This window comes from Salvia hispanica, chromosome 1 (genome assembly GCF_029641045.1).
Source record: "Salvia hispanica isolate PSC_SH4W2 chromosome 1, Shi_PSC_v1, whole genome shotgun sequence".
NCBI lineage: Eukaryota > Viridiplantae > Streptophyta > Magnoliopsida > Lamiales > Lamiaceae > Salvia > Salvia hispanica.
The window spans coordinates 44,840,748-44,861,310 of NC_142692.1; the positions used below are offsets into that span (position 1 = coordinate 44,840,748).

General features: G+C 39.5%; 3 protein-coding genes, 1 non-coding gene and 1 pseudogene across 4 annotated transcripts; 1 reads left to right on the forward strand and 4 right to left on the reverse strand.

The window, feature by feature from the left end:
- The first annotated feature begins 320 nt into the window (after nt 1-320).
- On the forward strand, nt 321-3,786 carry LOC125219316 (Protein kinase superfamily protein). The gene is made up of 8 exons (XM_048121256.2): nt 321-667; nt 1,094-1,645; nt 1,736-2,017; nt 2,115-2,376; nt 2,447-2,499; nt 2,590-2,657; nt 2,732-2,821; nt 2,907-3,786. The coding sequence occupies exons 1-8, from the start codon at nt 583-585 to the stop codon at nt 3,519-3,521; spliced, it is 2,007 nt and encodes a 668-aa protein (XP_047977213.1). The 5' UTR covers nt 321-582; the 3' UTR covers nt 3,522-3,786.
- Nucleotides 3,787-4,360: 574 nt separating this feature from the next.
- On the reverse strand, nt 4,361-6,894 carry LOC125219317 (uncharacterized). The gene is made up of 2 exons (XM_048121259.2): nt 6,667-6,894; nt 4,361-6,253 (listed from the first exon to the last, which is right to left on the reverse strand). The coding sequence occupies exon 2, from the start codon at nt 6,201-6,203 to the stop codon at nt 4,617-4,619; it is 1,587 nt and encodes a 528-aa protein (XP_047977216.1). The 5' UTR covers nt 6,204-6,253; nt 6,667-6,894; the 3' UTR covers nt 4,361-4,616.
- Nucleotides 6,895-7,368: 474 nt separating this feature from the next.
- On the reverse strand, nt 7,369-9,950 carry ATHM3 (Thioredoxin superfamily protein). The gene is made up of 2 exons (XM_048121838.2): nt 9,634-9,950; nt 7,369-7,982 (listed from the first exon to the last, which is right to left on the reverse strand). The coding sequence occupies exons 1-2, from the start codon at nt 9,800-9,802 to the stop codon at nt 7,663-7,665; spliced, it is 489 nt and encodes a 162-aa protein (XP_047977795.1). The 5' UTR covers nt 9,803-9,950; the 3' UTR covers nt 7,369-7,662.
- Nucleotides 9,951-10,862: 912 nt separating this feature from the next.
- On the reverse strand, nt 10,863-10,935 carry TRNAR-UCU (transfer RNA arginine (anticodon UCU)). The gene has a single exon. It is a non-coding gene; the product is annotated as a tRNA-Arg (tRNA).
- A 5,455-nt stretch (nt 10,936-16,390) lies between these two features.
- On the reverse strand, nt 16,391-17,937 carry LOC125190963 (uncharacterized; annotated as a pseudogene).
- Between the last annotated feature and the right edge of the window lie 2,626 nt (nt 17,938-20,563).

The following is a 20,563-nucleotide window of genomic DNA, read 5'->3' on the forward strand; positions in this document are numbered from 1 at the left end:
GGGGAATATAACATGGTTTGGGGATAAAAGACAACAGAAAAAGCAAATTTGGTGTCCAAACAAATCTCTAAAGTTCTTATTAATTTCAATTACTCTTTGAATAAAGAAAGAGGTGCAAACACAGCCCGTGCCCTACACGGTTACAAAGGCATGTTGCACTATACCCGACGACGGATACAGGTGGGGTCGAGGCGAGGCTCAACCAACTTAGAAATAGTTGCGATAATTTCACCCTAATCCTTGGAGCCCACTTACGTGCTTAGTTTGCTATTCATAAGCTGTTGTGAGACCTCTATTTTCCGACGCCACGAGTTCTGTTTTCAGAGTTATTCATTTTATAATAAATGAATAAATAAATATTTATATTTTACTACTATCTTAATTTGTGGGGAATGAACGAATGTTAAAGAAGCAAGGAAAGCTCAGCCATGGCCCCCACCTAAAGAGGTCCTGAAATTGATACCGAGATTCGTGAAAATGAGCTAACAATGAACAGTTTGAGGAATTTAATGAAGATGAGAAACTGACGCAATGCCATTTCGCCAGCACCTTTGCTAAAATACGCCTCTCTTCCTCCATTCCATGGCGCAGTGCTGGCCGCCGCCGCTGCTTCTTCTTCTTTCTCTGCTTCTTCAATTGGGGCTTTCTCTGTCAATGGCTGCTACTGGTAACTCACTCATTACTTCTATTTCATCTAATTACTTTCTGGATTTGGGGGTTTATGGTTTATAGGTTTAAGTTGTGTTTGAATCTGCATTTCACATTTTAATTTGAGGTTTTGGATTTGAAGTGGAAAGGATTTGTGTAAATATCTTTAATTTGGTGATAGCTTTGGTTTCACTTGGAGATTTTGGGATTTAATGTGATTATTCTACAAATTTTTGAGTTTATAGGATCCAATTGAACACTAGTAACTAAGCAATGGCAATGGCAAAACTTAGCAAACCTCAGAGAAATGGATGAATTCATCATTATAGAATTGCAGCTTGACTGATAGATAGTGTTCTTTCTGCTATGGATGAACCAGAAAGAGAGAGCTCTGAATGATGTTTGGCATTTGGTAATTGGTATGTTTGTGCTTCTGTTTATGTAGATTGCCCGTTGGACTTGAGCGGGTCTAATTTCACGCGAGTCGCCTCCCTGTGCTCCAATCCGGCCGACAGAGGGAGGTGCTGTCGCTACATCAATGCCATGGTTGCTATCTCCGTCTCCCAATATGCAAACGCCACGAGCGAATTGGGGGTAGCTGCTGATATGTCAGAAAGATGTATTCACACCATATCTAAAACATTTGAGCTCTACGGGGTGACGAGCAACGCGACAGTTTTCTGTGGGTTTGGCCCGAAAATACATGTAACCTACAGGTGCCAAGGCCGTTCAACTGTCACACAGATGCTTCAGTCACCGAAGTTTGATGATGTCGCTGAGAATTGCAGGGCACCTCTCTCGGAGGATAAAGCTTGTCGGAGGTGCTTGAACTCGGGCGTTCTGTATCTTAGGAATCTATTAGGGCCTATCGATAATGTGACTTTGAGCACTTGTAGGGATGCAACTTTTGCTGCTCTTGCTAGCCAGGTTGATTATTCGTCAAGGCTCGACATTGCCAGCTGTTTCTTTGGTGTTCAAGGCCTCATCATTCCTGCAGGTAGGCTTCAACTTCTTCTTCTCTTAATTTAGCCGGCTTCTTTTGATGTGAAAACGAATAATTTGTTACAATCTTAACTGCCAATTTTAGGGTCTCCCCCTCCTGTACCTCCACCTGAGACATCTCCTCGTTCACCCGGTGCTGCTAGTCCAACTCAGCTTTCGCTGAGCGCATCTCTGAAGGGAAATCATCATATCAACCGGCTAGCGGTGGTTCTAGGCATTGGTGTAGCAGTTATAGCACTTGCTTCGATCTTGCTTGCAGTATTGGTTGTCCTGATCCGCAGGAAACATCGAGAGCTGGAGGATAGTGATGCAAACGACGATGCACCCCCAAAAGCTCTTGCTCTTTCCGCGAAAAAATTTCAGGATGGTATGTTCTTGTTTCCAGTCAAGGCTCCCCAGTTTAGGCTTATATGTATCCAATAATCCAAATCTCATTTTTCGTGTAATCTACGTACACTGTGAAGGTCCGCCAGGTACGTTCAGGAAATACAGCTACAGAGAGACAAAGAAAGCCACGAACAATTTCAACACTGTCATCGGACAAGGGGGGTTTGGAATTGTTTACAAAGCAGAGTTTCAGGGTGGTTTAGTCGCAGCAGTGAAGCGGATGAGCAAAGTGTCGGAGCAGGCGGAAGGCGACTTTTGCAGGGAGCTGGAGCTCCTTGCCCGACTGCACCATCGCCATCTTGTTGCTTTGAGAGGCTTCTGCATAGAGAGGCGCGAGAGGTATGCGCATCATGTATTTCCACATGCTTCTTAAGCTGAAAAAGGATAACCTACACTTAGTTCGTCGCAGGTTTCTGATGTATGAATTCATGGCAAATGGAAGCTTAAAGGATCATCTTCATGGTATGTTATCATACAAATATTCAAGACACATATCTATGTCGTAGACTTGAATGGACTCATTCACTAAGTGCGTGTTTGTTCGTTTTTCAGCGGAGGGTAGAACTCCCCTAAGCTGGCGGGCTAGGATTCAGATTGCCATCGACGTGGCGAATGCACTCGTAAGTCCATCAAAATTCCTCATAAGATAGATTTGAAAGTAACATTAACCCCAAAATTGATTTTCCCTTTGAAGGAGTACCTCCATTATTACTGTGATCCTCCTTTGTGCCATAGAGATGTGAAGTCCAGCAATATATTAATAGATGAGAACTTTGTGGCTAAGGTAACTATGACAAGTGAATTTCTATTTTTGATCTATAACAACATAGTTCAAGCATATTGATGGATATGCACATTGCTATCTCCAGCTTGCTGATTTCGGCCTCGCACACGCTTCGAAAAACGGCTCGATTTTCTTCGAACCCATAAACACCGACATACGAGGAACTCCGGGTTATTTGGACCCCGAGTACGTGATCAGTCGGGAGCTAACGGAGAAGAGCGATGTGTACAGTTACGGCATCGTCTTGCTAGAGCTGATCACCGGAAGACGAGCTATACAGGACAACAAGAACATCATCGAGTGGGCGCAGGTCATTTTGGACTCTGAGGGGTCGAGGATTGACGAGCTCGTTGATCCATATTTAGGCGATACTTACGACTTTGATCAGCTCCGGACGGCCATTGCCATTGTGAGATGGTGCACCCAGAGGGAGAGTAGGGCGAGGCCTTCGATTAAGCAGGTTCTGAGGCTTTTGTATGAGAGTTCGGAGCCTATGCACAGTGGGTTTGTTGAAGCTGTCGAGGACGACGAGGGTGAAGGCACGGAAAACAGGGGAAGGAAGAGCAGAGGGAAGAATGTGTTTTCCAGTGGAGACAGGAATCTTGCTTCTTCTTCGAGCACATCGAGATCATACTGCAGCCGGAGCTTCCTGCTGGAGATGGGCTCACCGCAGTCGCCTAACAATACACCGTCCATCTAAGGACGAGTAAGCATCATACACGAAACCGGGAGGAAGCTCCGTCACACGCAAGAGAATGATGTTTTATTGGGAAGCTTCATGTCTTGAAGAAGATGGTTTGAGACTTGAAGGGACAACATACATCAGCAGGAAAATGTAGTTTTGTTGGGAACATATTCTTTTTTACAAGTCTGAACTCTTAGTATTTCTTTTGCATTTATTTGTTTGTGAAAGAAGTGATTATGTTTTTGCAATCAAAATATTACAATCTCATTACTTTCTGCAACTGGGTGTCCCACCTCTGGATACAGACACAACTAAAATTACCAATATGCCACTGAGATATGAGCATGGTCTCGGAACAGAAACCCGGGCAAACAGCTCTGCATCTCGAGCACAACTAAACGCTTCCACAGCGCGTAGCAGGTTCCGTCTCTCATTTCTCTGGCACGAGACAGCAGACGTCTTAAATGAACCATAATCTAAAGACCTCACAAGACTTATGGTTGACATCTTAACAAGCAAAATCAGAGAATAATGAATAGCTTTATTTCCCTCAACACTAAACTCCTTTTAACCACACAGCATGTGTTTAGTTAACTAACAAGAGCTTTAAAGGCCAACACTAAATTTCTTGAAAAAGTAGCAAAGTTGAGTAGTAAGTGTACCCGGTGTCAATATGCCGCCACTATTCACTTGTATGCACTTCTCCGATAGCAGCCGGAGGGAAACTAGGTGTGACCCTAATAGATTAGTAATCTTGCAAGAAACAGCTTACAGTGATGATGGTATTGCTTCAAAGTAGTCAAAATCAGGAAATTGCAAAGGTTTGATCTTTATCAAGAACAAGAGAGTTTAAGTGAAGAGAATTTCTGGTCATGTATTGCAAGTCAATAATCGAAGATATACAGAAAGATCTCCAATTGGGCTGATCAGATTCAGTGTTTGAGTAGTAACCGCTCCATATAAAATACAACAATACTGCGCTACACAGAACAGGTAATGCAGACTCTGCGTTCTCCACTTCAAAAAAAACATAAAGGTAACAGAGAACAACCACTGTGATGAGGAAGAAGAGACCCCACCTAGGCCCGGCCGTGTAACAAAATGTTTCAACTATGCACCATTAGCAATCATAAATTCCCTTTTACTTACCGGATCCACCTGCACCACCACGATATCTCTCACCTTATCAAGAAGCTCTCCTAGATGGCTCACTCCAAAGTTCGTATAATCGAGTTGTCTTTTGTATCGTTGATGATATATTGTCTCAAAGCTTTGAAGAAAAATTTGACAAGAGTAGCTTACCAAGATGTCTTGAAGCTCGTATCTAAACCTTTTAAGGTTATCAATAGCCTGTGACTCATTTGTAGTCTCAAAGCTAAATTTCTCTCCTCCTCCCCTCTTACCACCGTTTTCCTCAATAGCCGTCCTTTCCTCATCTGACAACTCATCTGAAGAACAAGTTCCAGCCATTATGTTAAGGTTATCTTCCATGGACGATTTTCCTTTCTTATCCCGCCTAGCTAAAATCACTGTGGGCGTAGGACCAACTGATTCGGGCTTTGGGTTACGGAGGCAGACAGTCTTCCTCTGTCCCTTCCCCTCGACACTGATTGAACCAACCATCTTTTTCAGGAGATTTACGAGTTTAACAGCACCATATTCAGAAACATACAGAGGCCGGCCGTACATCTTCTGGTACTCTGCTGGAAGACGAGTTAAGGGCAAATAGCCACCGAACAATTCAAGTAACTTTACCAATTGTAACTTCAAACCAACGAGATCTCCCGGCTGCACCCACATCACGTCTTGTTGCTCACAATTAACAGGTGTTCCCGCTGAAGCTTCGTTAAATCCACATGGAGGACTGTGTGATCTTCCACTCATGGGATTTTGGAGCTTTACTACTGAACTACTACTATATTCAGATAGAGACTGTGACACGACTGGAACTTCTTTCGTATTACTATAACAGCCTCCTGAAGCTCCCTGATACACTATTGATTCTTCTTCATTATGGCCTTCAACACCATCATTGACCTGACATCCCTTTAGAAGCCCGGTAACTTCTGCAGTACCTACACAAGGCGGTTTCAACCCCTTGGCGGGTGGCACAAAGCCTTCCCCACGAGCAACACTAGGCCACTCCCAAACAAACCTCCCAGCATTACTCAGAGCAGACGAGACACCAACTCCAGAGGGTATAACTAGGATGACAGTGTATCCTCTCTGACCTAGAATGTGAAGAGCCGGAGCAAAATCAACATCTCCTGATATAAGCATGATGGGAGACGGTGGAGGGTTATCGAGAGCAAAAAGGAACATATCAACTAAGATAGCCTTATCAGCAGCGTCCTTTCGACCGTTTGGAACATCAATGAGCCTGACACCAGTTCTCTGGCAGCCTTCTCGTAGCCGCCTGGGGAAAGCATTGAAATCCCCATAGGCAGAAAACATAGTGACCACTCCATCAATAAGAGGATGAGCCCGCAGAGCCATCCTGATGTTACCAGCCACGTCCTCGGGCCTTACATCACTTGGCACGGGACAGTTCTCAATGTCCCAAAGGATTGCCACAGGCACGTGCAGGGAACCCCGACTCTGATGCTGAGTAGGCATGGATGGATTTGCAATCGAGTTCTTTGATTGATCGGCTCCTTGGGTTGGCGATGCCAGCAAAGACGAATTCGAGCTCGACATCAGTAATCGAATTGGCAGAATTATAGCTTCCTGATGTTAAGGGTTTGTCACTGATCAAAGGAAGAAAGAAGGAAAGAATCAAACAAAGCATATGGAAAAAAGGATTGGAACCTATAATCAACTACAAAACCCCAAGCAATAATCATACATATTCGAATAAAACACACACACACACCTCAGCAAAATTCAGAAGTTTCAAAATATACTCAAAATTCAAGCAATCAAGTAAAGAATGGGGAAATCACTGTCAAACCTAATAAGAAAAAGCAATCCTAGTGATGAAACAGAAATCAATCATGAAAAGTTCAAGAATTTCTGTTGATGAATCGATAATTAAGGAGCAAAAAAGAGAAAATTCAGGAAACAACTAAAGATCCAATCTTCCAACTAAAATCATCTCGAAACAGAAAACCACAACGAAATTCAACCGATATCAACTGAATTGTAGAGAGAGAAGACTAACCCGAAAGAAAAATCAAGCTGGATTGAGTAAAGATTGAATGCTTCCAATAAATACTACTCCGTACTAGAGTAAAAACATGGTGAGGAGTGTTTTTATATGAGAAAGAATTGGAGGATTATTGGGCAGCGACGGCGAGAGATTGGAGAAATCGGCAAAGAAAAGGTAAACCGACGTTGAATGATGTAGACGTATCTTGCAAGCCTCGCTTACTAGATTGTACCGCCTGCTCTAATTATTGTACAGTATTTTTTTCTTAGTTAATACGTACTTACATAATACACTCGAAAAATCTTCCTAATTTAAATAGAAGGAATATCAGTTAATTTATATGTAAGGTAAATAAATTTATAATTTATTTGCATTAAGTATAAATTTTACAAATATAGGTTTCTAATATGTGGTCTAACAAAAGACATTGAATATATTGAAATACTTAGCAACAAGAATATAGTAATTGATCATTTGACTCTCTAATGTCACAAACTTTTGATTTCAATTTGGGAAAAAATCAATTCATGGGAAACTCACTATGTTCATACTATTTTTTATGATCAAATTTCAAGTTTAAAGACCAAATTTCAGCAAAATTTATGATTTTAGAGAAAAAAAATGTCTTGTCACTGAGATCTTCATCTTTTATTTTGACATCAATCTACCAAATCCATATTAAAACAAAAGCCATAAAACAAGAACAGAAGAAAGTGAAAAAAGCCATCTAAAATGGATCTTCACATTCTTGAATACCAGAAACAGTTAGGTACACCAATACCTGTACATACAAAAGTGGCAAAACTAGAGAGCTTCGCTTGAAAGATCACAGACGGGTGGCGTTAACGGTCGTATGCCTCACGAACGAGTGTTTTTCTACAGTAGTAACTCTCGGCGTGCGCAGAGAAGAAGGCAATGTATTGTACCGTACAAAATTATAAGGAAATTCATTTGACAGACGAAGCATAAAATTCTCAATCTTCCTATTCTGATAGCCAATTCACAGATCTATGAAGACAGAACCCTTTCAATGGCAGCCACATAGAAATCCTTTGGCATGGTGCCAACAACAGTGTCGCGTTTCTCACCATTCTTGAACAGCAAGACCACCGGCACAGCCTTGATGTCGTAGTCTGCAGCAATTTGTGATTCAGTGTCCGCATCAAGAACAAAGCATTTCAGCCTCCCTGAGTACTCAGTGGATATCTCATCAATTACTCGATGAACCATGCGGCAGGGTCCACACCAACTCGCGTAGAACTCCACAAGCACAGGTAATTCACTGTCTATGATCAGTTTGTCCCAGGACTTTCCAGTGACAACTGCAGCTGAAAAGGGGATAACAAGCACTTAGTTGAAAGCGATAATTTATCTCTGTGCCTATATTGAGATATAAAGAGCAATATCTGTTAGTTTGCTTTCTTCATTTTCATCCCAACTTTACCACCAGTAACACAGATGCATTTTTACCATGTTAGCTTCATTTCAATTTCCATGATTCACATTGAAGTCGGCCCCATTTAGTATTAAACAGAGTAAAAAGCAAGAACAGTAAACTTACAAAGCAGACAAAGGCAATGAGAATGATGTAACACTTGGCCAGATTTCTAAGTATAGTCAGCCCTAATAAGCACTAAATCCAATCAAATCAAATCCTCTAAGAAAAGAGAGTTCATAACTGCAATGTCCAAAAGTGAAAAGATATAAAGAATCATGAATCGGATGACCATAATAAGCTCTAATTTCACCCCAAAGAAGCTATCTCCAAGCATCTCAAAAATGTCTGATCAACAACTCATCAAGGATATAACGCCACGATTGGTAGATCCGTAGATGCAGATCATAACATAATTTCAGATGACAACACAGTTGCTTATTACCTCCAAACCGGTTTAAGCAGAGATAGGACCACAATTTGGGCTTCTCCCTAATTCTTACTTTTGTATTCATTCCTTTACAATTTTACCATCCTTGGACTTATCTTAAATTTAAAAATCATGATGAAGCCAAACACAGAAGCAGAAATGCCTCATTTCGCAACACTATGACCATCATAACTCATCTTAATCATATAGTTATACTCCACAAGCTCAGAACTAAAGTCTGTAGACTCTGTACTACCTATGCGGCTACGCCTAATAATACACTCAACAAACTAAAATCGTCCCAACAGAGTGGAGGAGTTTCAGAAAAACAAAGACCACCAGCCAAGAAAAAATGAAATGCACCAACCGCAGCAAAGATCGCATACATTATACATTGAACGTTTGTGATACAAAGTTATACTAATAGATAATCAAGATTCTATGATTCCCTATTATAATTTCTCCCTATTCTTACTTTTGGTATTCCTTTACAATTCTACCATCCTTGGACTTATCTTAAATTTAATAATCATGATTAATCCAAACACAGAATCAGAAATGCTTCATTTAGAAACACTATGATCTACACTACTCATCTTAATCATAGGGTTATACAAGTCCACAACTAAGGTGACTGCACAACCTATGCGTCCACGCCTAATAATACACTCAACAAATTAAAAACATCACAACAGAAGCAAACCATTCCCACCAGCCAAGAAAAACAATGCACCAATCACAGCAAAGATCACATACATTATACACGGAACTTATGTGATACTACAAGGTTATAATAGCTAATCAAGATTCAAGACTCCATCTCAGTTTCATACTTAACAAAAAATTGCAATGTTAGTTCATTCCTTTGTAGATATATTTACTGTATAAATCAGATTCTTTCCTAGATCAGAAATTGCAACGACTAACCTAGAATCACACAATCATATAGATCAAGGCATCACATAATCAATCACAACAAATATACCATTATTAAATGCCATACTAACCACGATCAAGAATAATAATCATCAGATCAGTAACAAATGCAAATGTAAAACACATCGATTGAACTAAATTTAAGAAGAAAAAGATGATTAAAATTCGAAGAAGTTACTTCTGCTATCCCCATGGCTGGACACTCGCAGTGATTTTCGGGTCCTCTGAGCCCGAAACGAGAGCCCGGGCAGGTTCATCTGCGGCAATTGAGTCGCTGCCACAACTTGGCAGCGAGTTTGGGAGCGGGAGATCGAGAAGACGGCAGTGGAGCAACAAGAGGCGGCCATTTTTCCGATTGAAACGCGAAATCGAGTTCGAATTTGAGAAATTGATTGGAAAAAAATGAATTAGCAGAGAAGAAAGCGTAATGGCGATGGATCACTCAACAATGTTTCACGTGGGATTTTGATTTTCGGGTGGAGATGGCGACTCATATTCAACTACTTTCTGTTTTTCAGTTTAAATTATTTAATTGTTTTTGTTTACTAATTATTCTTAATTTGATATTTATTTCATTTCAGCAAAAACAAAATTCCAAAATACTCATCAAATAAGTTTTTTTTTTTTTTTTTTTTTAAAAAAAAAAAAAAACTCTTATATGAAGGAGGAAATTACAACTGATGTTAAGAGGGCTCGAACTCGGCACCTCATACGTGTCTAAGCTCCTTGCCGCTAAGACAAAGGCACCTCATCAAATAAGTTTGGATCATTGTTATCAACGCAACAGCTCACTCACACTGACAGTCTGTAACTATTAACTTAATGATTAAAATCAAAATTCGATTCGAAATTACTCTATTTTGTGATTCATAATTAGGGCTGGGGAAAAATACCAAAAAAATGATATATCGCTCGTATCGTATTGAAAAATATCGAAAAATTATCGAATTTTCGATATATCGTATTTTTCGATACGATACAATATCATATCATAAGTTTTCGATACGATACACGATACAACGTTTTCGATACGATATATCGTATCGACCCACCCATATTCATAATCATTTTATGCAACTTTATTTACGGTTGTAAGTATATTAAAAAGTCTCCATTTAACTTGTTTTCTAATTAATTTAATTTGACCAAATTAAATTCGACGATTCAATATCAAAATAATTAAATATATTTTTCGCTTAAATTTAGTATCTTTTCCAATCATATTCAAAACTGGTTTTCTCTACTTGTTTTCTCTACATATGACTGGTATATAACATACTGCTATATTTTTGTTTAACACGAAAAATAAAGATTTGGAAGATGAGGAGTACATTCATAGGTGGGGGATATTTTTCTTGGCATATGTATTATTTTCCTAATAAAAAATTAGGAATAAAAAAAGGAAAACACGCCCGGTGGGACTCGAACCCACAATCGCCTGATTAGAAGTCAGACGCCTTATCCATTAGGCCACGGGCGCTTTTGTCCTTTTTTAACTCTTTATTAAAACTTTATACTCGTAAAACGTTCAATGCTAAAGAATTAAAAACACAATAATCTAGTCACATATGAAAAAATATAAAAAAAACACGAAGATTCTATATATTTTTTTATAGTATAATTTAGTCGGTCTTTTTATTAATATTATCGATATAGTTAATTTTTAAAAATTTATTTTAATATCTTGTTTAAATCCGGCACGGTTTCGGTTCCGGAATTTTGGAACCTGAACCGAACCACGGTTCCAAAAGTGACGGGTTTGGTCCGATTTAAATTTCACGGTTCCGGTTCGGAACCGGAACCGCCGGTTACGATTCCACGGTTAATCGTTTGAACCGAAAACTTTGGGCATCTTTAGACTACACACTACAATGCCTAAACTGATAAGACTATAGAAAACTATAGTAAGTTAGTAATATTAGTATATGTTTTAAAATCATATCACCTCAGTACCATATTTTATTGGTTTCATAACAATAGACTATAGTGTATAAGATCATAAAAATACAATCAAAAGAAGCTATGAGATAAGTCTACGTTTTCTATAAATCATAACATGTCTTATATTCGAATCGAACTGTAAAATCATAAGGAGCATCTCATTATATTAAGTCTACCTTTTCTATTTTAACTTTGGAGGCGGGGAAGCTATGAGATTTGAATCTAGACGCTTCTCTGTCACTCCCTCCGTCCCACAAAGATTGTCCTATTTTTCTATTTTCGTCCGTCCCACAAAGTTTGTCTCATTTCACTTTTACTATTTTTGGTAGTGGACCTCATATTCCACTAACTCATTCCTATTCACATTTTATTATAAAACTAATACTTTAAAAGTAGGACCCACATCCCACCAACTTTTTCTAACTCACTTTTCATTATATTTCTTAAAATCTGTGTCGGGTCAAAGTGAGACTATCTTTGTGGGACGGAGGGAGTATGAGACAAGAGATTAATTTTGAAATAAAAAGCATCACTGTAACAAATGATAATTTGAAAAAAAAAAATTAAGGTGTATCTAAAAAATATCAAATAAACAGTATTAAAATTAGAAACAAATTTTTATTCACCCTTCCCAGTTCCCATACACCATCTCTATTCCTTAACAAACTCATACAAGTGTTATTCACTCATAGTCAGAAATAATAAGACGTTGAATAAATAAAATTAAACCATTGGGTGTTAAACATCCTTAGTTATCACACGTTGGAAAATCCAATAGAGCATCCGTTTGGGTAGAGGATCGGTGGTAAGAGCATCCGCAGCGGTGCTCGTCCATCACCTTGTCCGTCCGTGCCGCTGGACAGAGCTCGTCCGTCCGCCGCTGGAGCTCGTCCGTCCGTGCCAGCGGCACGGCGCTGCTCTTAGAGCATCACCATCCGTGCTCTTAGAGCACGGAAGTGGGCCCGGACCCACTTTTACTGCTTGTCCTTAGCTAAGAGCACAACACCCACATCCGTGCTCTTAGCTAAGGACAAGCTCAAGGGTCCCACCATTCTATTATTCAATTTAAATAAAAACATTTTCACAATATTAAAATGCATTAAAATATCCGAAATACTATTACAAATTACAAAATAATTAAAAATTACATAATTAAAATCCTAAAAATTAAAAATTACACAAATAAAATCCTAAAAATTAAAAATTACACTACTCGTTGCCGAATTTCGCCCAAATGTGATTGATTAGATCTTTTTGTAGCTCAGTGTTACAGACGTGCTCCGTAACGAGGCCGGTTAACTAACTTCTCGGAGGGATAAGGTGATCGAACCTTCGACGTTCTCGAAAGATGGACCACGAATTGCTGATTTTCGGACGTTCTCCGACGAACAACAACTAGGGACGAAAGATAATATTCTTGTTGCTCAAAACAAGTTTAGGAAAAGTATTTCATTGATAATTGATTCATTCCCCATACAATGATATAATCTCTCCTATTTATAATAATAAGATACTACTACCCTAACTTAATGAGCAAGAAACAAATATCTAACAAATATAGGAAAGATATGGTAAATCAAAATATAACTAAATAATTTGTAGATCCTAAACTATATGATTCGTATCAACTCCCCCACGGTTGAAATCCACCTTGTCCTCAAGGTGGGAACGACACGACGAAGAAACCCTCCGGGATCAAACGCACAGGACTGCCCTCTCTTTTTCAATATTTTCATAGTATTGCTGATTGTGGTCTTCTTCGTAACCAATTTTTCAGTCGCGACTCTAATCTCATTCTCAAATAACCCTTTCCTATCTTTCATTTTCACTTCATGGTCGTGCTTTTGACTCTCAAATGCAGGCTTGCCATCTTCAACAAGGCATAGAATCTCTATCTTCTCGATTTTTCTCTGCTTCCTCTCAGGTCTTAAATCTTTTTCTTTTGTCTCTAATCTGGATCCAAGAGCTTCAGGTCTTATCTCTTTCTCGATCAGCTTGTGAAAAGTGTTGTTGACCTCTTCTTCTCTTTTGGCCATATAGTCATTCTCTTTATCTTTCTCTGTTTGATTCCCCAAACTAGTAAATACGATCAACTTCTCCTCCCTCTTCTCTTCACAATTATGCGAATCAATTTCCCACTCATTTTTCCTTGAGCTTGAGACACCCGCTTGCAGTTGATGAGGAGAGGCGCATAATGGAGCTTTCACGGACAACGATAGCAAGGGCTGGCAAGGACTCAATGCGGCGTAGGGCGGAAGCTCAATAGTCGATGTTGTACTTGGCTGTTTTAGCGGATGATCTGACTGCAGCGGTGGCTTCTGGTCGAGCACGAGCTGCGGTCGTGTGGGGGTACGGGAGCTTGGGAACGTGGGTCGCTGGTTCTGGTTTTGGGGCTGCTGGCACAGCAGGTCTGGTGGAGTCGGCTGTGGCGGAGGTTCTGGCAGCGGGGAAGTGCGAATATCTTCAATACGGCGACCGGACGTTTGGGAGGGTGGACACCAGCAAGTCTGCCTTTTCGCATCCAGAAATTGCTGCTGATGCGATTCTGGAGAAAACCAACCCGAGTTCGGGCTTTGGCGTGCGCAATGCGGCTGTCGGAGTGGCCGTTCCTGCTCCACAAACTGATCCCTAGAGGGGAAGGCATTGCGCGGCGGCTGATAGGCATTCTGTCGGGTGGAATACCGGCGAGCAGGTAGCGGCTCATATGCGGCCCGACCGAACTGTTGCCGATAGCCCGGAGGGTCCCAGCAAGGCAGCGAATAGTACCGCAGATCTTGAGCCGGCTGTGGCTGTGGCTCCGGCAGCGGACGAGGGCAAAGCTTTCTGCGGGAATCGGAGCACGCATAGGGCTGTTGTGTATATGTTGCCTTTGACGTATGCAAGTTTGTCACACGTTGTTCGATTTTGTCGCAACGTGATTCCAACCTGGAGATAGCGGCATCAAATTGATCGAACAGATGTTCATAACGCCCCAACCCGGTGTAGTTGCATGACATGATGACTTTGAACGGCGGCGGTGAAACTCGGGCAGGTGCTATGACTGATTTTTTTTTTTTTGTTTGATATCGGTGAAAGCACCAGTTGTTACAGACGTGCTCCGTAACGAGGCCGGTTAACTAACTTCTCGGAGGGATAAGGTGATCGAACCTTCGACGTTCTCGAAAGATGGACCACGAATTGCTGATTTTCGGACGTTCTCCGACGAACAACAACTAGGGACGAAAGATAATATTCTTGTTGCTCAAAACAAGTTTAGGAAAAGTATTTCATTGATAATTGATTCATTCCCCATACAATGATATAATCTCTCCTATTTATAATAATAAGATACTACTACCCTAACTTAATGAGCAAGAAACAAATATCTAACAAATATAGGAAAGATATGGTAAATCAAAATATAACTAAATAATTTGTAGATCCTAAACTATATGATTCGTATCACTCAGTGTGGGCTCTTGTATCGCGCATTGTGTGTCTTCTTTCCATCCTCTCGTTCACCGTCGTATGCACACCTCGACGTGGGGGAGACCTTGCGGTTGAGCTTCCGGCTTCATCCTCGTCGTAAAAGTTACCCGCCATCGGTCCTTCGTCAGCTATAATCATGTTGTGCAAGATAATGCACGTGTACATGATGTCGGCGATATTCTTAACGTACCAAAGCCGAGAAGGGGACTTCACAATGTTGAATCGGCCTTGAAGGACACCAAAAGCTCTTTCGACGTCTTTCCGAGCAGACTCTTGACGCTGTGCAAAAAGAATCCGTCTCGGCTCTTGTGGATTGCTGAACGACTTCACGAAAGTCGACCACCTTGGGTAGATACCATCGGCGAGATAGTAACCCATGTGGTATGCATTTCCGTTGACGGTGAAGTCGATCGCCGGTGCTACACCATTCAAAACATCATCGAAGAGTGGTGAAGAATATAGCACGTTCAAGTCGTTGTTGGATCCGGCAACACCGAAATATGCATGCCAAATCCATAGGCGGTAGTCGGCGACCGCTTCAAGGATAAGCGTTGGGCCGCCACCTTTGTGGCCGCTTAAGTGTTGCCCCCTCCAAGCAGTCGGGCAATTCTTCCACTTCCAATGCATGCAGTCAATGCTGCCTAGCATACCGGGAAAACCGTGGACTGTTTCGTGAAGACGAAGCAACCGTTGACAATCGTCGGTGGTGGGTGCCCGAAGGAATTCCTCGCCGAAAGCAGAACGAACGCCGTCGCAAAAACTCTTGAGGCATAGGATTCCAGTTGACTCACCGACATGCAAATACTCGTCGAAGAGGTCAGCCGTTTGCCCAGTAGCAAGTTGTCGGATGGCACAAGTACACTTTTGCAACGCCGTGAGACTTTGCCGACCGGTTGCGTCTGCACCTTCTTGAAAGTATTCAACGCGGGTGGACAATGTGGTGACAATACGCATAAACAACCGTTTTGACATGCGAAAACGGCGCCGAAAGTAATCTTGTGGATACCGCGGCTGGTCGGAAAAATAGTCGGCAAAGAGCCTTTCATGGGCTCCCTCTCGATCACGAGGGATGTAGCGACGTTTTGCTCTAGTTGGTTGAGGAGGAGGGGCGTTGGCGGCGACATAGGCTTCATAGGCTACAAAAAGATCTAATCAATCACATTTGGGCGAAATTCGGCAACGAGTAGTGTAATTTTTAATTTTTAGGATTTTATTTGTGTAATTTTTAATTTTTAGGATTTTAATTATGTAATTTTTAATTATTTTGTAATTTGTAATAGTATTTCAGATATTTTAATGCATTTTAATATTGTGAAAATGTTTTTATTTAAATTGAATAATAGAATGGTGGGACCCTTGAGCTTGTCCTTAGCTAAGAGCAAGGATGTGGGTGTTGTACTCTTAGCTAAAGACAAGCAGTAAAAGTGGGTCCGGGCCCACTTCCGTGCTCTTAACTAAGAGCACGGATGGGAATGCTCTAAGATCTTCGTGACTCCGTATTTTGGCCTTCCAGTTGAGGTATAACGTGTCTAGATAAAAATATAGGACTATGACTAAAAAGGTGATAAGGCACAGAGCGATGAGTACGACAACAATAATGTCGACTGATTTATTTGTGGTATTGGGAGCAGTCAACATTGCATACAAGGCCGTCCTCAAAAACCAAATGTTTGTTGATGAGTAAGATTGTGAGCATGGATGAAATGAATGCTACGTACCATATATTTGTATATGTGTGGATGAGTATATGCGATCACAGCATGACCGGCCGTATCGTCCTGCCATATTCCACCGGGTGGGTTGATGGAGTTCTGAAATGCCATCGTTGCTATTAGGATCACCACCACCATTGTCGTGTTGCTCATCTCAAGCAAGAATTCGTCAAGTGGTGGCGGTAACAATTTTAACATGATTCTTCTCATTACTGAATACCTAGTACCTGTGCACCCAGGACTCTCATTCAAGATTTGCAGTGGGGTTTTGCCTGTGGAATTGCGTGTCCGCCTCTTTATTTTCTTGCTTTCCACCAAGTATTGTATAGTCTGATTTTTTTTTTTATAAAATTAATACCATCATCAATATTTGTACTTTGGGGGCAAGATCTATTAATATATGAATGACAAATCAAAATAATTTAAAGAGTAATGGTCAATTTTGATCATAAACATATGATCAAAATACGAATTTGTCCAAAACATTTAGCTTTTGAAAAACAAGTCCATAACAAATGAGAATATCGACGAAGTAATCCTTTTTTTACGATTCCATCAAAAGTCAATGTCAATTGCACAGTGACATGACCGTTAGTATTTTTACGAAACCATCAAAAAAGGACCACTCCGAATAGGATTCCATTTGTTATGGACCTGTTTTTCGAAAAATGAATGTTTTTGACCAAATTTGTATTTTAGTAATATGTTTAGGACCAAAATTGAGGCTGAATTAAATATGAAAAGATAATAGAGATGGAAGTGGTGATTACCTCAAGTTGATTGGACCTTATGGCCAAATGCAATATTGTCTCTTCATCCTCATCAACTGCTTCCACAAACTCATCTCCCAGCCTATCTATCAGCACCTTCAACGCCCTAAGTTGACCGTGTTTCACGCACAGGTGCAACACGGTCTCTCTGCGATGCAGCCTCTCCATAGCAAGCAAAGGCTCTCTTCAAGGAGATGTTCCATGATCTCAACATGTCCTTTCATTGCAGCAATATGAAGTGGATTCATATCATGACAGTCTCGCCACCAGCAAGCCTCGAGGGCTACTACTAACAACTTTTGGCAGATCTCGGCTTGCCCTTCTTCTACTGCAATGTGGAGAGGGGATGATTTTTGGGAGTCTGAAATCCGCGCTAGCCTCGGGTTAAGCTTAAGCACCTCTTCAACGATGGCAGTGTGTCCATGCATTGCTGCTATGTGCAAAAGATTTCTTGAACATGGAAATGGGACTTCATGAACAAGATATGGATCTTGGTGGATGAGTGTCTGGAGTGATGTTACACAAAATTGAAAACCTTTTCAATTTTGATGCAGCATCATAGAGTTCCTTTTCTACTTCTTCTCTAACCATTCTTAATTCTCCACTACTAGAAAATGGCTCTCTGTATAACTCTAGTTCCTTTCCTTCTTATTCACAAATTATCGATGTTTATATGGACTTCCAACACGCACTATCAAACAAAAGTAGTCTCTACCCAAGAGAGAGCTAGATAGAATAAACATAGAGAAAGTTTCCGCGTAGCTAATATGTACATATGATATTATCTTATGACCTCTATTAAGGATTGACTTTAGGGAAGTTTTCATGTACGAAGTACTAGTTAATATCCTACATTTCTCACACACGATGCAAGAGTAGTTTTGTTTTTATTGACATACCTGCAATAAGTCTATCATGTTTGTAGTTATATAGGATAATAGGATCTCACGTTCCACAAATTTATTCCACTCACATTTCATTTAAAATTAATACTAGTATACAACAGATTTATTCCACTATTTTTTTAACGTTTTTCTTAAAATTTCTTAAAACCCGTGTCGAAAAAAAATGAGACTTCTAATGACGACATATGAAGTAACAACCATATTATTGTATAGTACTCCCCCGGTCCCACAATAAGAGTCATATTTTGTCATTTTGGTTCATCTCACAATAAGAGTCTTATTTTGTCATTTTAGTTCGTCTCACAATAAGAGTCCTATTTCATTTTTATTATAAATGGTGAGTAGGCCTCATATTCCACCAACTTATTCCACTCATATTTAATTACTCCCTCCGTCCCATAAAAATATGTGCACTTTTCATTTTTGTCCGTCCCACGAAAATATGTGCATTCTATTTTTGGAAAGTTATATCAATTTAATAATGTAGGTCTCACTAACACTACTTTAACTACCATTCTCTTCCTCTCTCTTACTTTACCATAACATTCTCATCATCTCTCTTACTTTACTAATTTTGTCTTAATTCCCGTGGCATACTCATTGCCCATATATTTATAGGACGGAGAACTAATACATATAAGTGAGACTCATATTCCACTAATTTATCCAATCTGTTTTTCTTTATATTTCTTAAAACTCGTGTCATACTCCCTCCGTTCCATAGCAATAGAGTCATTTTGTCATTTTGGTACGTTCCATATTAATAGAGTCATTTCATTTTTTTAGTAAAAGTCAACACATTTTTCTATACATACTTTACTCTCTCTTACTTTTTTCTCTTTTCATCTCTCTACCTTTTTCATTTTTAATTTTATTCTCCCTTTACTTAACCCACCTAACACAACTTTTCTTAATCTTCGTGTCGAAAAGAAACGCCTTCATTACTATGGAACGGAGGAAGTATTAAATAAGACTCATATTGCAGGAGAGAGGGAGTATTGCATAATATTCTAGTACATGCCTTCTCGTTTCTGTATTAAACTTCTTTTAAGGGTCCGTTCAGTACACAAAATTGAAATAAAATTGGAAATAGAATTTTACAGAATTCCAATTCAATTCTAAATTCTTTGTATGATAAAATTGAACTATACTACTAATTGACATTAAGTATATATTCAGTGTGTTTAATACACGTGTGTTGCACGTCCTGATGAACTTACAGTAAATTATTTTATAACATGATAAAAACGCGGATGTTCAAAGACTGAAAAATCAGTGGCTAGTCAACTACTCCCTCCGTCCCATAAAAGATGGCACACTTTCCTTTTGAGTTTGTCCCACAAAAGATGTCACATTTCCCTTTTTGGAAAAAGTCTCTCACATGAATATAAAAATTATATTTTCTCTCTCCATTTAACACACAAAACAAAACTTCCTAAAATCCCGTGCCATTTTCAAAGTATGCCAACTTCTCTGGGACGGAGGGAGTAATCTATAAATATATAAAGTGCCAGTTTTTTTGACTGCCACCTGGCAGCATTTTGGCGGGAAAATGAGTTTCTGCAGTTTTGCTATTTTGTATTTTTCTTGGTTTTTTTTATGAATATTTTTACCATCATTTATGGTTCCAATGCTGCTGTGTTTTTAGGCTTAATTACATATTTTTAGCTTTATTTTGATTGGTTTTGTGCAATTCACTATATTTTGCTTTTTTACATCATGTATTAAACAAATAAATCCCACTTTTCTAAGATGATTGAGATTCAGTTCTTCTGTAATTTCCAAAGCTTTATTTACCTGAAAAGTATAAAAATACATTAGAATAAGTATATTCTCAAATTTTCTAATATTAACGATTGGAAACTAAACTTATTAATTTAATAGCACCTCATTAATAAATCACAGAATGTTAGTATTATATTTTTCATAAGCTCCTGTCCAAAATATACCATAATATTTTCGAATCTGACAACAATATAACCTAATTTGTTGGAATCTGTCCAAAATGTAACATACACATTAGATGCACACATAAAACATAATTAAAAGTCATGAGTGGTATATTGTTTCAAAGTCACACACAATATTGAATAGCATCTGTATATCTTCTATGGAATCATTTATTCATAATTAGATAGGCTGATTTATTCATTATCTATGTGCTATATAAATTATGTTAAGCTCAATTTCTAAAGATCATTCATTTAATGTTATTTATAATAGATATGCATTGTATTAAAATCAGGTAATTGAAGAATGTTACCTGTTTTGTTGTTCTTATCTCTCTTCCATTAAAATTCACACATCCTGCA

Excerpts from the sequence above, each read along its gene's own strand:
- LOC125219316 (XM_048121256.2), top strand. The coding sequence starts at position 583 with ATGGCGCAGTGCTGGCCGCCGCCGCTGCTTCTTCTTCTTTCTCTGCTT. Across the intron at positions 668-1,093 it reads TCTGTCAATGGCTGCTACTG|ATTGCCCGTTGGACTTGAGC; the intron begins GTAACTCACTCA and ends CTGTTTATGTAG. Across the intron at positions 2,500-2,589 it reads CTTAAAGGATCATCTTCATG|CGGAGGGTAGAACTCCCCTA; the intron begins GTATGTTATCAT and ends TTCGTTTTTCAG.
- LOC125219317 (XM_048121259.2), bottom strand. The coding sequence starts at position 6,203 with ATGTCGAGCTCGAATTCGTCTTTGCTGGCATCGCCAACCCAAGGAGCC.
- ATHM3 (XM_048121838.2), bottom strand. The coding sequence starts at position 9,802 with ATGGCCGCCTCTTGTTGCTCCACTGCCGTCTTCTCGATCTCCCGCTCC. Across the intron at positions 7,983-9,633 it reads CAGCCATGGGGATAGCAGAA|CTGCAGTTGTCACTGGAAAG; the intron begins GTAACTTCTTCG and ends TCCCCTTTTCAG.